Genomic DNA, 15,696 nt, shown 5'->3' on the forward strand with positions numbered 1-15,696 from the left:
CCCTATCTTGACTCGGTGTGGCTCTATAGCATTAACCTCATTAAGATGCCTTAAACTAGGCCTAAAAATGCCTAAGATGAAATGAGAATGCAAAGATGCACTTTAAAACACTTTTCAGAATTTTCAGAAAACAGGGGTCTCGCTCGAACGGACATGCAGACAAAGGATCCCCACTCGAGCGTGACTTCCTTCGCTCGAGCGAGCTGTAAACTATAGTAAAAGTATTGGATGCACAAAAATCACGCTCGATGGGCGCTCAAGCGTGCATTCCCTCGCTCGAGCGGACTGTAAACACATGCAAAGTACTGGATACACGCATTTCACGCTCGAGCGTTACTTTCTCCGCTCGAGCGGGATGCATGTAATCAGATTGTACGCTCGAGCGTGAAGTCCTACGCTCGAGCGTGGGTCCAAAATCTGGAATTTCCATATTGAACCTCCAAGCTCAAATCTCGACTTTAAAGCATCCAATTCAATCCTTTGGGGCTAATTTTCTAGAAAACACTTGTAAACTCATAATATGACATGTTTCAAAGATCAATTTGCAAAATCAAAGCCCAAAGATAGGTCAATTAAATACAAACTTCAACTCAAAATTCAAGAACATGAAGAACATAAGACATGCATGTGTTCTAATGAGTTCAAAGCTTCTAATACATGCTCCAAAGAGCCAATTCTCTCAAAAACATGATGAGTTCATGAACTAAAATCAAGATATGAACATGCATGTAGTAATTTTCATGATAAGAACCTCAAAACTCATAAATGTGTATATGCATGCATGATACAAGCTTCAATTCAACATGTTAAGCTAATTCATGCCTTAAATTAGTAACCCTTCCAAGACTCTTGCAAGAACAACTCAAATTCACAATCAAGAAGATGAATATCCTGCCTTAGGTCTTCAATTTCAGGTCTAGAAGCTCAATTGTGCAATCTACACTTCAATTCCTCTTTGAAGAACTCAAACTATCTCTTATCTCTCTCTCTCTCTCTAGTCGGTTTGGCCACAAGAAAATTGAAGAAGAATGATATATCAAAGGCTCCAAACAATGTTGTAGGTAGTGGCCCACTAATGGCAAAAGGGTAAATAAGTCCAACCAATGTAATTCAACATTATTTGATCCAATTTAATCATACCAAACCAAAATTCAATTAAACATACCATAAAATCACATAAATTCCAATTAGCATAAAACATTAATCAATTTCGGATTCGGCCGCCGATAAGGCCTTCAATTTGCAGTTTAAACATAATACATGAACAGATAATTTAGCAGTCAAATAGATAGAAATGCATTTAAGCTAATACACTCAATCAATCACTTCCGAATTTCAGTCAAATCAGTTACTTATCATGTTCAGTCATAGTTTAGCAGTAATCGATGGTATTATCAGTAAACAGTGGGAAGGGTTGTCACACAAGGATAACAATTTGCAGTAGCTAAAGATTTTAGGTATTTCTAGAAAATTTTCCTATCAGGCCATCTAGGAGGGCATAGACAAAGGCGGCCATCCACCCATAAAAAACTGTTCCCAGAGTAACAAAACACTTGAAGAGATTTGCAGACTTGTAATGGACTTGCAGACTCACTACATCTCTCCACTACAGCGCTAAGCCCTTAGAAACACCCACAGGATCCACATAGCTAGTATTAGGAAAGCCCAAACTTCTTCTAATTCTTTCTAGCATGGGTTGTTTATTTTTAGTCTCCATTAAGAAGATTATTGCAAAACGATGGGTATAACACAACTCTCGGAGGATCTGGATTGTCAAGGGTCGTCTCATCCCCTGACAATTCCAGCTCAAAATCAACATAGAATGTGTGGCTGGTTAGGGCCAACCACAAATGCCCATGTAACAAAGCTATTATCTACATCGGGGTAGGTACTTGGAACTTGGGACTCGAACTCATCAGCAGCATTAGGCAAAAGGCTTACAGTTGCTGGATATATACTCGCATCTACCTTATCGGCAGCAAACTGCTAAATGGGAACATCAACTAGAGTAGAGTTGATGCTAAGAAGTCCTCGAGGGTCTGTGAGTGTTTGAGTGGTTAAGGGTTTACCTTTTTTCTGAATATATTTGTGCTTACCTCGGGTCTTCGAAGAGAGACAATGAGTGTTAGTAAGCAGTTAAGTGCCTTGGTTTGCATCTCTTCCCAATTTCAAAAGCTTTGGATAGCGAGTGGGTAGATCAGCGTCCTCTATAGATTTCCTTTTCAAAGTCAGATGTTAAAGGGCCTTGGATAAATTGACATCCATAAGCTGGTTGGGATAGGCAAGTGGAGAGGTGAAAGGTGGGTCCAACGTGTCAGCCAAGGGTAGCCCACTGGGAAATTCATCAGCTACACAAAAAAGGCCTCCCTTGAGGCTATCTGGGGGCTCGGTAACAAAGTAAGTAGGTCCAGTCTGGGATAAGGCAGGGGCAATTTCAGTGTGGGTATGGCTAGGGAGTGGGCTGATGCAGGTAAGGGAAACCACAAGGCCCAGTGTGGAGTGGATGGGTTGGTTAGAGGAGGGGTTAAGCAAAAGGTTAACTGCATTAGGTCTATGGTAAATGGTGGTCTGTAGTGGGTATTGGGCCACCCCCAGTTGTGGAGCTGGGTGCATTGTTGGGGTTCCATGTGTTAAGTGATCATATGATCCAGTGGTGGCAGAAGTTTCAGAAAGATGTGGGGGTGCTTCCTCGTCTGAACAAGCGAATGGAGTGTGCGATCCCATAGCTGATTGATTCAGTACCACGACTATAGAAGGATCACGTGCCGGTGGTACTATTGGGTGTGGTTCAAAGGGTGTTGGCTGGCGACGAAGCAAACCTTGAAGTTTGTTCTCCGCTTCATCAACTTGCTGACAGTAGTGCTCGACGGGAAGGCCTGTAGATCGAGCTGTTCCTGTTTTCAAGTCTGGACCATACCCAGATTGCTCTCTTACCTCTTTAGATACAAACTTACACCTATTGCGATCATGGCCTAATCTTCCACACGCATAACAAAAGTCTGATAGTTTTTGAACTTGTAGGATATCCAGATATCTGTGCCCTCTGATGGGCGTTTAAGCCAAAAACCTCGAGGTAAGGGCTTAGTTGTGTCAATCTCTACTCGGATATGCAAAAAATTATGATATAATAACAACTCCTCTATATGAGCTTCTACCCGAACCAACCGCCCCACATGGTTACCAATGATCTCACCATTTTGCTTAGTGAGCTTGTTAAAGGGTAGCCCATTAGCTTGAACCCAGAACTGGCACCACTTGAAATCAGTCTCATCCATGGTTTGTCCTGTGATTAGTGGTTGAAGAGCTAATAGAAAACACATGACGGACCAGGGGCTGTCCCTCAAGATTTTATTGTTAATATTAAAATGTATTATATTACTATGTATGTATCATAATTAACATATATATATTATACTAATGTAATGCATATATTAATTATACATAGTTATAGGATGCCAGAGCAGCCTCACTTTCGGCTGCTTGCTTTCGGCTACTTTAGTTTATTTTATGCTCCACTTTCATCATAATGTTGTATCACATAACTCCTATAAATGGAGTCCCCTCTTACTCCTTCAGATATCGAATACAAGAATTTCTCTTACACTTTTAATATCACTCTCTTATTTCTTACATGGTATCAGAGCACAGGTATATTGCCTAGTCTCTTCTGCATCGCATTTTTTATTTTGAGCAGATTGTTGCATATCTCGTCCTTATCTGAATTACAGATTGGACCACACCAGAACCTTCGTCTCCTCACGACGAATCCAACGCCACCAGATTCATCATCATCTGACGCTCCACGCGCCGCCACGCGCCGCCAGAACTTTCATCCACGCGCCTCCTCGCCTCTCAGACGCGCTCTACGCGCCTTACACTTGCCCTGTGCTATCGTGCGCCGCGGCCTCATCTGCTAACGTGAGCCGCGTGTTTTTGACGTCAGCTGACGTCAGCCCTGGCTGCTTCCGTGCGCCGCTTGCTTCCTCTGCTATCGTGCGCCGCGCCTGTCTGTGCTAACGTGCGCCGCGCCTGTGACACAGCAGTGACGTCATCTTTGACCAAAATTGTTGACCAACTTTGACCAGCCAATTTAGTGCCTTCTGGTCATCTTTTTTTTGGTCCGTTCACGTATTTTCCACTAATTTCGACCCTCTGAATTCACTGGTAACCTCAGATTTTTCCGATTCGGCTTCGATAGTACTGCTTTTTCCTCATGGATCGCTTGGACTCCTCCAACCACCCTATTTCCGTTGTTCTTGACGGAACTAACTATGTCTTATGGGCACAAGCTATGTCTGGGTTCCTCAAAGGAAAGAAACTTTGGCGCATCATCACTGGGGATGTGTGCAAACCCATCCCAGCCACCACAGAATCCGCTGCCACCACGGACTCCGTTGCAAAATATGTTGACACCGTCTGGAGGATTGGGATAGCAAAAACTATCAAATCATCACTTGGCTCCGTAATACTTCTATTACTTCTATCAGCCTTCAGTTTGGTCGGTTCCAACTTGACTCTGCTTCCTCTCCAGCCAAAGCCATCTGGGATTTTTTACAAGAACGCTACCAGACTACTGGCCTTGCTCACCAATATCAGCTTCTGAGTCAACTTCACCGTATGCGCCAAGACACATCTCAAACCATTAATGATTTCCTCTCCCAAATGTATTATGTTTGGGATCAGCTCGCTCTCTCTGAACCTCCTTGGGATTGTACTAAGGATGCTGCCTTGTTCACTACTTACCGTGACCAACAACGCTTGGTTCAGTTTCTCATGGCTCTCACTCCCCGTTTTGAGCCAGTCCGCGCATCTCTTCTTCATCGCACTCCTTTACCCACTCTTGAGCAAGCAATTTCTGAACTACTGTCAGAGGAAACCCGGATTGGTACTCTCCACCCTGTGGACTCTGTTCTTGCTACTCTCCAGATTCGAAGTTCTCCTTCACCATCTTCCCCACAGAAGACACCTATCTGCAACTACTGTCACAACCGCAGTCTTCCATCGACTCATCTTCTGGTTAATTGTCCAGTTCGTCTTTGTCGGTTTTGCAACAAGACTGGTCCTGGTCATCTCCAGCATGATTGCTTCTGCAACCCTGCCCGTGCCTCTCGCAATGGTCCCTCCCCCGGGCATTTTTCCCGCAACAACTCTCACCATTCTGGGCCTCCGTCTAAACCAATGCCTGCTCCACGCACTGCTGCTGCTGCTGCTGCCTCCGAGGATTTACCTGCCTCTGTCCCTATAGATCCTTCCACTCCAGTCTTCTCTCACACAGATGTCGAAGCCATGTTTCACAATTGGCAGAATTTCGGTACTCCTCCATCTCCTGCTTTGTCTGTCACCGCAGGTAACACTTCCTGGTACTTTGACTCCGCTTGTTGTAATCACATGACCTTTGACCCTACTATTTTTACTCCTCTCTCTTCTACTTCTCCTGTTCCTTCTATCCATACTGCTGATGGGTCTCTTCTATCTGTAAGTCATGTTGGTTCTGTTTCCACCTCTCACTTATCTTTATCTCATGTCTATCTTATGCCTGCTCTCACTTTAAATCTTATATCCATTAGTCAATTATGCGAGCATGACCTAACTATTACCTTTTCCCCTTCTGGTTGTTTGGTGCAGGACCCTCGGACGGGGCAAACTCTTGGGATCGGCCGTAAGCAAGGACGTCTCTACGAACTTATCCATCTTCATGTTCCGAATTCCTCTCAGATCACAGCTCCTACCACTGCCACCACTGCTCCTCCTTTATCTCCTTTTCAACTTTGGCACTGTCGTTTAGGCCATCTTTCTGTTAGTCGTTTAAAATCTTTAATTTCTCGTGGTCATTTAGGTCCTGTAAGTTCTGATGCTTTAGATTGTGTGTCCTGTCAACTTGCCAAACAACCTGCTTTGTCGTTTAATAAAAGTGACTCTGTTTCTCTTGCACCATTTGATCTCATCCATTCTGATATTTGGGGACCCTCTCCTACTCCCACTATGGGCGGCGCCCGCTATTTTGTTGTTTTTGTAGATGATTTTTCTCGTTTTACATGGTTGTTTCTTATGAAAAATCGATCTGAGCTCAAACAGCTTTATTACAATTTTTCTGCAATGGTTAAAACACAATTTTCTAAAACTATTAAACTTTTTCGTTCTGACAATGCCATGGAATATAAAGATTTTGACTTTCTTTCTTTTCTTCAGAGTCATGGTACTCAACCTCATCGATCCTGTCCCGGCACGTCTCAACAAAATGGCCGTGCTGAACGGAAACATCGGCATATTCTCGACACTACTCGCGCTCTTCTTTTGTCTTCCTCTTGTCCGGAACATTTTTGGGGAGAGGCAGCTCTCACTGCTGCTTACATTATCAATTGTATCCCTACCCTTGTCATTCAGAATCACACTCCTTATGAGCGTCTGCATGGAACCCGTCCTCCCTACACCAACCTTAGAGTCTTTGGCTTTGCCTGTTTTGTTCTTCTCCAACCTCATGAACGTACCAAACTTGAACCTCGTTCCCACCTTTGTTGCTTCTTGGGGTATGGTATTGAACATAAGGGATATCGTTGTTGGGATCCTCTCTCCCAATGACTTCGTATCTCTCATCATGTGGTCTTTTGGGAACACAAAATGTTTTCCTCTCTCTCTCCCTTCCGTTTGTCCGTTCCCTCACCCTCTCTTTTTTTTACTGACCCTTCCACAGATCTTTTTTCTGATGACCTTTCTCCACCACCCTTGCCACCCTCTCTCGAGTTTTCTGATCCGTTTGCTCCCACGCCCCTGCCAACCTCTCTCGAGATCGCCTTACCTACCGGTTTGTCCCCTGCACCTGCTCCCTCTGATGGTCCTGCTCTTGCTCCATCGGGATCCTCCTCTCCTGCTGAGTCTCTTCCTCTGGCTCCTCCTCCCTCTGCTCGACCACATCGGGTAATCTAACCTTCTACTCGTCTTCGTGACTTTATTGTTGGTTCTACTGCTTTTTCTACTTATGAACCGACCTCCTATCGTGAGGCTCGCTCTAATCCTCTTTGGCAGCAAGCCATGACTGATGAATTGCAGGCTTTAGACAAAACTCATACTTGGGACATTGTTGATCTTCCTCCTGGCAAGACTGCCATTGGCTGCAAATGGGTATACAAAATCAAGACTTGTTCTGATGGATCTATTGAGCGTTACAAAGCCCGCCTTGTTGCAAAAGGCTTCAATCAAGAATATGGTATTGATTATGAGGAGACCTTTGCTCCTGTTGCTCGTATTACCTCTGTTCGCAGCTTGATTGCTGTTGCTACCGCTCGCCAATGGGATCTTTATCAACTGGACGTGAAAAATGCTTTTCTTAATAGTGTTCTTCTCGAGGAGGTCTACATGCAACCTCCCCCTGGGTCTGCTTATCTCCCGCATCAAGTCTGCAAACTTCGGCGTGCTTTATATGGTCTCAAACAAGCTCCCCGTGCTTGGTTTGCCAAGTTCAGCTCCACTATTCAGAAATGTGGTTTCACCTCCAGCTCTTATGATACTGCTCTTTTTATCCGAAAAACAGCTCAAGGGACCACATTGCTTTTACTTTATGTAGATGACATGATTATCACCGGCGATGAAATCGATGGTATTCTTCGCCTTAAACAGTTTCTTAGCCATCATTTCGAGATGAAAGATCTTGGTCCTCTCAGCTATTTCTTGGGTCTTGAAATCTTCCATGATTCTACGGGTTCTTTTCTCTCTCAGGCTAAGTATACCTCTGATCTTCTTACACGTGCTGGTCTTACGGATTGCAAGACTGCCTCTACTCCCCTAGAACCTCAAAGTCGTCTTACACCTCTTGATGGCACTCTTCTCTCTGATGCTACACTCTATCGTCAGCTGGTTGGCAGTCTTGTCTATCTCACAGTTACTCGTCCTGATATTGCCTATGTCGTTCATATTGTCAGCCAGTTTATGTCGGCTCCTCGTACCCCTCATTATGTTGCCTTGCTTCGTATCCTTCGGTATCTCAAAGGCACCCTGTTTCATGGTCTTCATTATTCCGCCCGCTCATCTCTTCAGCTTCGTGCTTTCTCAGATGCTGATTGGGCTGGCGATCCTACTGACCGGCGCTCTACTACTGGGTTCTGTTTTTTTCTAGGTGATTCTCTTATTTCTTGGCGCAGCAAGAAACAATCTCTTACTACTCGTTCCAGTACCAAGGCCGAATACCATGCTCTTGCTGATGCTACTCAAGAACTTCTCTGGCTTCGTTGGCTCCTCGCTGACATGGGTGTTACCCCCTCTAGTGCTACTGATCTCTTTTGTGACAATCACAGTGCTCTTCAAATTGCTCACAATGATGTTTTTCATGATCGCACCAAGCACATTGAGATTGACTGCCATTTTATTCGTCAACACGTCGCTCGTGGTACAGTCCATCTCCATCCGATTTCTTCTGTTGATCAACCTGCTGATATCTTCACCAAAGCTCATTCTCCTGGCCGCTTCGTTGACCTTGTCTCCAAACTCCAGTTGGTTGATGTTTGTCCTCCTTGAGTTTGAGGGGGGCTGTTAATATTAAAATGTATTATATTACTATGTATGTATCATAATTAACATATATATATTATACTAATGTAATGCATATATTAATTATACATAGTTATAGGATGCCAGAGCAGCCTCACTTTCGGCTGCTTGCTTTCGGCTACTTTAGTTTATTTTATGCTCCACTTTCATCATAATGTTGTATCACACAACTCCTATAAATAGAGTCCCCTCTTACTCCTTCAGATATCGAATACAAGAATTTCTCTTACACTCTTAATATCACTCTCTTATTTCTTACATTTATTATGATCTTCCTCATTAGTGAATTGGAAGAGAAGGGCGTTTTCCATCCATGGGAAAATCAAAAACTCACCTCGAGTTCGCCAAGCATTACGGATAATAGTAGTGACTACACTCCTATTAAATGGTTTAAGGGCCATCACCTTCCCAAGGAGACATAGGTGGGATAGATCCTCATTCTCACCCGATCTTTCGAGAGTCAGACTGTCGAACTCCCGGAGCTCCATTGTGCTAGACACCATAGACAGGCAGAGAAAGGGTTGATGGGAAAATGTGTGGGTACAGAAAGTATCTGGATGGAGCAGGGGAATGTGGGGGTTAGAGTGAGAAAATGGGGAAGAGAAGAAAGAGAGAGGAGAGAGAGGTGGGGGTAGAAAGAATGAGGTTAACAAGGAACAAGGGAAGAGGGATGGGTGGAGGAAGACTGAGAGAAAGAGAGAGAGAGAGAAGAAAAGTTAAGGTAGGTAACAAGTGGTAGGACAAAGGAAGTTCGGTAAACAGGAATGAAGAGGCTGCATAAGGGTAGGGGAGAAAAAGCCAGCAAGGTGTGGAAGAAGGATAAAAATGCCGGCAACCTGGGATGAACCCAGAGAGACTGTCCTAAGACAGAGACGCTCTCATCCTAGAGAGAGAATTTGAATATCCCTTTCAGCACAAACAAGTAGAATGTCACCACACTTGACAAATGATCCTTCTGGGTTTGTGAATTGGATTCATTCTGTGTCATGACATAATCAAAATGAAGGAGTGATACTTTGGTTATCCGCAAATGCTTCCAAAGGTGACTCTCTGGAATTTTTGGTTCTTTCTGTAGTATGTGAAATATTTGTACCAATTGCTCTAATCATATCCAAATGTTAATTTTGTCAATTTTGTTCATAAAATTTGCTATTTGAAGTAATTTCAGACAGTCACCTAAAACATTAATGGAATAGTAATAAAATATGCATTTGGTATCACTTTGGTATTTAAATTTTGAATTTTGTCTCTAAGCCCTTCAATTAGGGATGGCAATTTGAAACCGACCCAACGGGACCTGATCCCCCGACCCCAATTTGAAAGGATTTTTCCCAAAAAATACCCTCGACGGGATGGGGATGGTATTTAAAAATTAATCCCCGATCAATTTCAGGCCGGCAATGGTGATCAGTGCCCAGCCCCGACTCGTTTGTCCCTCGAATATATATATATATATATATATATATATATATATATATATATATACGTATATAATATATTTTTTTATTAGCTGTTTCGTTTCTCTCTCTCTCATTTCATCTTTTTGTTTTCGTTTCATATCTACTATCTCTCTCTCTTCCTCACTATCTCTCACCGAATCGGCGCCACCTTCGACGACGGCAACGAGGAGCACCACCTCCTCCTCTGAGCAAAGAGAACAGAGAGCAAAGAGAAAGAGAGAGAGAGAGAGAGAGAGAGAGAGAGAAAGCACCGAACATTGTCACCGAGCACTATCTCCTCCTCTTCCGGCGTCGGTTCCCTCCACCACGACAGATCTGAGCAGATCTCTCTCTCTCTCTCTCTCTCACAGATCTGATGATGTTGATGATGTTGTTATTTATGTTGTTATTGATGATGTTAATGATGTTGTTGTTGATCTCTCTCCCTCTCTGTTCGGGTTTTTTTTTTTTTTTTTTTGGTCTAGGGAATTTCGGGGTCGCATTTCCCAACCCTCGTTAGAGGGTGGGGACGGGGACAATGATAGGTTCTCCATAAGTGATCGGGATCGGGAACGGAGAAATTTTTACCATCGGGGATTAGGGACGGGGAGTGTGATCCCCGACCCTACCCCGCCCCGTTGCCATTCTTACCTTTAATCTATATTTCTTCTTCTTTATTTGGTTTTTTGTCCATTTTCTTTTTTTCTTCTCAGGAGAACTTTGAAAACGTAATTCACATGGAAACTAAAAGCCGAACCATCAGGCCATCCCCTGCGCTTCGATATGCAAATTAATTGCTTTAATTTGGCAAATTCTCAACACACGAATTGAAGATAGATTTCAATGACATTAAGTGTTTGATTGGAATAAATTTTTTTAGTCTGACTTTTTGATTTTTTAGCTATTTTAGCTTGACTAAAAACTTCTGTTTGAGATGAAGTTTTGGCTTCTTTTTTTTTTTTTTTTTGTAGTTGATCTGATGGTTGTACAAAAAAAAAAAAAACAAAACGATTATCATTTAGATATGATATTTTGACCTTTTAGTCTATTTTATCTTTTTGTAGACTAAGGCCAAGTTTGGTAACTCAAAAATAATCCATCTATTTATCTTTTATCTTTTTTTTTATCACATCACCTCTCTACTTTGTTGCACATCTTTTCGTAAAAAAATAAAAAGTATACTTATTTAGGTCATTCTAAACGACCCTAAATTAACTCTTATCTTGACTTGCTAGTAAAAAATGAATTTTTCCAAACCCAAGTGAATTGCAAGTCCTGCAATTTGCTTGTTCGGTCAAATGACTAACCATGATATAGAACTCAAGACTCTTATCTTCACTGGGATTTTTGTTTTTTTATCCCCATCTCACACTACACGATCAGGTCAGACACTCCCATAGAAATTTGACTTAGGATTATGAGAATCTGGACAGGTTGAGAGAATTTGACGTTTGATCGATTGTGTTCTAGGACTTGAAATTGTGATTGTGCACTCTGATCCATAAACAACCATCCAAATTAACAAAGAAACTCTGATTGGAAATATGGTTATAACTTGTTAATCATGGAGATATTAGACAAAATCTAAATGAGATACAGAGCACCATGGATTCCACCTTTGTTAACAATGAAAATGTATAAGTGCAATTATACATTTCCAATATTCACATACCCAATAAAATACAAGTTAAACAAAAACAAAAGCAATATCTATTTTTCCTAATTACATCATCTTCCACTTTAAGTAAGACCATCCTTCATAACTTTAAAAAGCCTATACACATTTAAAAAATTAAAGAACTAAAAAACAGGATTAGCTATGAATGCGGTTCTTCACTTTAGCCCCTCCAAAAATAAAGCTAAGCAGCGGATGGAGCGGGCGTGTAATGACCAACACTGGTCTCCGACAGTGCCACCCCTTCAATGAGTGATATGTTAGTCTTGTAATCCAATGACTCATCATTGTATATGTCCCACCACTTCTTTACTAGCATTATGATGTCTTCTCTATCCATGTTCTCTTCTTTCCCAGTATACCTCCATGGCTTCGATCCCTGAAAAATACCCAAACAACAAATTCACCCCTTCAGAATATTGATTTCATTTAATTAAAATAATTTGAGATAAAAATTGAAGAATTGGATTATAAATGATCATAATCACTCACCGCAGCACAGTAGTGAACTACTTTCACTTTATCAAGTTCAATGTTCTCTGGGTGGCGCCACGACATAGCCAAAACAAGGTTGTAAATTGGTGGGATAGGCTTGTAAACATCCTTAAAGAACATGTTCAAAAAGTCCTGAAAGCACAACCATTAAATCCCAAACCCAATTAGAGGCAAAACATATATATATACACATGTAAAAAACAAATTCTCAATCCCTACATCACAATATGTGAATGAAAATCTATTAGAATAACGGGTTGTGAATTTTAAAGATGGAGATATCTGGATTTTGAATTGACAACAATAGGTCATTTACCTGCTCAGCAAAAGGGGTAGGAGGGATGATTTTGAGAGTGTTCAAGAGGTCTTCGTAGACGGAGAGACTAGGCTCATATACAAACATGCCAGCATTGAAATAGAGAGGAGGCTTGGGACCCAATTCAGCAGGCCATTGGACCTTATTAGGACATTGTTGACAGTACCCAATCTTGTACTGTGGGGTGTGAGACCATGTCTTCTCGCAGAAACAATCTTTCACAGCATAAAAGTATCCATTTGGATTGTCAAAAAGGTGGTCTATATTTTCAAACACCTGAATGTCTCCGTCCAAATATATCATCTTATGGTACTCCACAAACTGCAATTAAATCACAAACAAATGTATATGACTTTATTATAGCTACAAAGATAATTATTAGTATGAATTACACAGGCATATACCTCCCAGATGCGAAGCTTGGAGTAGTTGATGACGTAGTAGGCCATAGCGAACTGGGTCTGGTTCTCAGGTGGGTAAACCGGTTCGATCTCACGGACTATGCAGCCCTGAGCCACCAGCATACAGCGGTGCTCCTCCGGCACGTCTGGCAGCACTGCCACCACAAGTGGGTACGCTGTCTGGACCTTTCTCAAGCCCTTGGCCAGCCCAACCACGCCCTTCACGTAGTCACCGTTCCCAGCCAAGAACGTGACATAAGCTCGGCTCGTCAGGCTCGCCGCCTTGACCAGGCTTGTGGCCTTGGTGGTTTTACTTACAAGTTTAGGAGGAGCCATTTGGTTTTTCACAACAAATTTTAGAGTTTGAAAGAGATTGGTCTAGAGATGAAGAAGTTTTTGATGAAATGTGAGAATGGTTTGGTGAGTTTTGTTTTGTGGGTTGAATGGGGGGAATGCTGCTTTATTTATAGGCGTTGGTGATAGATGGAATGGAATAAATCTGTTTTTTTGGTGTTTGATGGATGATAACGGCGTCGTTTGGTGGGTTCGAAATGTCAATGAAATGGACCCCCAAAATATCGGAATGTACGTGTGTCAGTCAGTATGGGTTCTGACGCCGTGTATTTGTAGTAAATTACTATAGAAATGGATAATGGCAGATAGGTCGGTCGTCTGTGTAACTAAGCCCGTTTCTTTTCAGAAATATAACGAAGAGATTTATAATGAGGTGATTAATAATACAGTAGTAATTTAAACCTTTTTAAACTTTAACTCTTATCATCCCACACACACGTGACAGATGGTGATTTGAGGAGGAGGAAAAAAGAAAAAAAAAAAAAAAAGGTCACCAATCAAAAAAGAAAGAGGATCAAAAGGGTGATTAATAATACAGTAGTAATTTAAACCCTTTTAAACTTTAACTTTCACCACTCCACACACACGTGACAGATGGTGATTGGAGGAGGAGAAAAAAAGAAAAAAAAAAAAAAAAGTCACCAATCAAAAAAGAAAGAGGGTCAAAAAAGGGGTCCCAATCTTTATTCTTAGGGGATTGTTAGTGAAGGGATTAATAGTGAGGAATTGTTAAATTACTTTTATATAAAATAATAAAACAAATAAAAAAATATATAAGAAATTAAACATTATATTTATAAAAAAGATTCTCAATATATAAAAAATAAAAAAAATAAAAAAATTTCTAATCCCCTCACTATTTTTCTAATACCATCTCTACCCCTCCTTACCAATCTCCCTTCCTCCTCCTTACTAATACTAAGGGATTACTAATCTCATTCCTATCTCTCAAAATAAACACTCAATTTTCAATCTCCTCCTCACTACCAAACCCAATCCCTTCTCTATAACCCCAAACAAGCGGGGCCTAAAAGAGTACTTACTACACTAATACTAAAACAAATAATTTATAAATAAATTTAATAAGAAAATTAATAAAATAAACTAGAAGTTGATTCGGTATAGTTTTAGTTATCATCCATATTGAGGGTGGACGGTGGTGCTCATATTTATATGTTAAGATCTCGTTTGATAATATTATTTTTTAGTTTAAAAATTAAAAATTATTAAAAAAATCAATAATTTATATCAAAAAGTTAAAAATTATATTTTTTCTCTACTTTTTACACGTTTTTTTTTATAAAAAATTAAAAAATCATTCCAAATATACTAATTTTTTATCTCATATTTTAATTAAAAAATTATTAAAATAACATATTTTCAAACTAGACCTAAGTATTATTTGAAGGAGGAAGGTAGTGCTCGTAATTAATGTTAATTTTATATATGATACATTAGTTATTTTACTATACCTGCTAATATTTTACTAGTTTAGCTATTGTTATTGTTATTACTATCTTGTCACCCAACACAACTACTTATATCAAACAGTTTGGTTTACTTCAAATACTTCAATTTTAACAAATAGTTTTGGACAATTGATTGGGTTATAAGTATAATTTTGAATTTTTTTTGATAATAGTCTCAAACTCTATTTGTTGGGCAAAATGAATGATAATAATTTGAAATATCATATTATTTCTATCTATCTATTTATTATTCTCCATATGTTCATCTATTTGTGTTTCATATTATCTATTTCTATTCACACGTCATTATCTTATCTGTTCATCTAATTTGCTTATCTATCCATATTTTCGATGACTTTTTTTTGTTGCCTACTAGCAATGGCAGTGGTTACGTACTTATCACCAAAACAAAACAATCCTTGGATCTAATGCTATACATCAAAAAAATGAATTATTCACCAATTTTCTTAATAATTTTTCAAGTTAAAAAAATTTAATATTCAAATTGGAAAAGTTAATTTTAATTCTTAGTTTCAATTTTATTGAAGAACATTTATCTTTCTCATACATAATTATATTGCTATAATATAAAAAATTTCATTGATTATTAATATTATTAAGCAAATAATAATATTATTAATTTATTATTATTATATACTTAATATTCATTTGTTAATGAGAGAAATGTGGAGCCCACCACGTCGGCAGATTTTGTGCAGGTAATTGATTTTGGCATGGAAAGATACTAATATAAAATTGAATGGAAAGCGTAAAAGTGGGCTACTGAAATATAATAAAATAAAATAAAAGTTCCATTTTTAAATTTTTTAAAAATAAGATAATAATAAAAATAAACGTTGACCTTCTGACCAAAGACTGACTACCAACGAAAAATGGCAACAGTTAGCACTGAAGTCGTCGTCGGTGAAGCCACGTGAACATCTTTGCACCAAGCATCTGGCATTCCTACAAAAGGGGTGCGTTGCGTCTCTTGTGGGAGATTATT

The 15,696-nt window shown here is 40.1% G+C and overlaps 1 protein-coding gene across 1 annotated transcript; it reads right to left on the reverse strand.

Annotated features, from left to right (window-relative positions):
* Window positions 1-11,597: 11,597 nt before the first annotated feature.
* Window positions 11,598-13,476, reverse strand: LOC114300128 (galactinol synthase 2). Its single transcript, XM_028244991.2, has 4 exons — window positions 12,871-13,476; window positions 12,467-12,787; window positions 12,148-12,282; window positions 11,598-12,034 (listed from the first exon to the last, which is right to left on the reverse strand). The coding sequence occupies exons 1-4, from the start codon at window positions 13,201-13,203 to the stop codon at window positions 11,840-11,842; spliced, it is 984 nt and encodes a 327-aa protein (XP_028100792.2). The 5' UTR covers window positions 13,204-13,476; the 3' UTR covers window positions 11,598-11,839.
* Window positions 13,477-15,696: the final 2,220 nt, after the last annotated feature.

This window comes from Camellia sinensis, chromosome 2 (assembly GCF_055761805.1).
Source record: "Camellia sinensis isolate YWXY chromosome 2, ASM5576180v1, whole genome shotgun sequence".
In the NCBI taxonomy this organism is placed as follows: Eukaryota; Viridiplantae; Streptophyta; class Magnoliopsida; order Ericales; family Theaceae; genus Camellia; species Camellia sinensis.

What these genes read in the sequence shown, in the direction of transcription:
- LOC114300128 (XM_028244991.2), bottom strand. Translation starts at nt 13,203, where the DNA reads ATGGCTCCTCCTAAACTTGTAAGTAAAACCACCAAGGCCACAAGCCTG. An exon ending in CCAAGCTTCGCATCTGGGAG is followed by an intron (nt 12,788 to 12,870) that starts GTATATGCCTGT and finishes ATTTAATTGCAG; the next exon opens with TTTGTGGAGTACCATAAGAT. An exon ending in TAGTTCACTACTGTGCTGCG is followed by an intron (nt 12,035 to 12,147) that starts GTGAGTGATTAT and finishes GGTATTTTTCAG; the next exon opens with GGATCGAAGCCATGGAGGTA.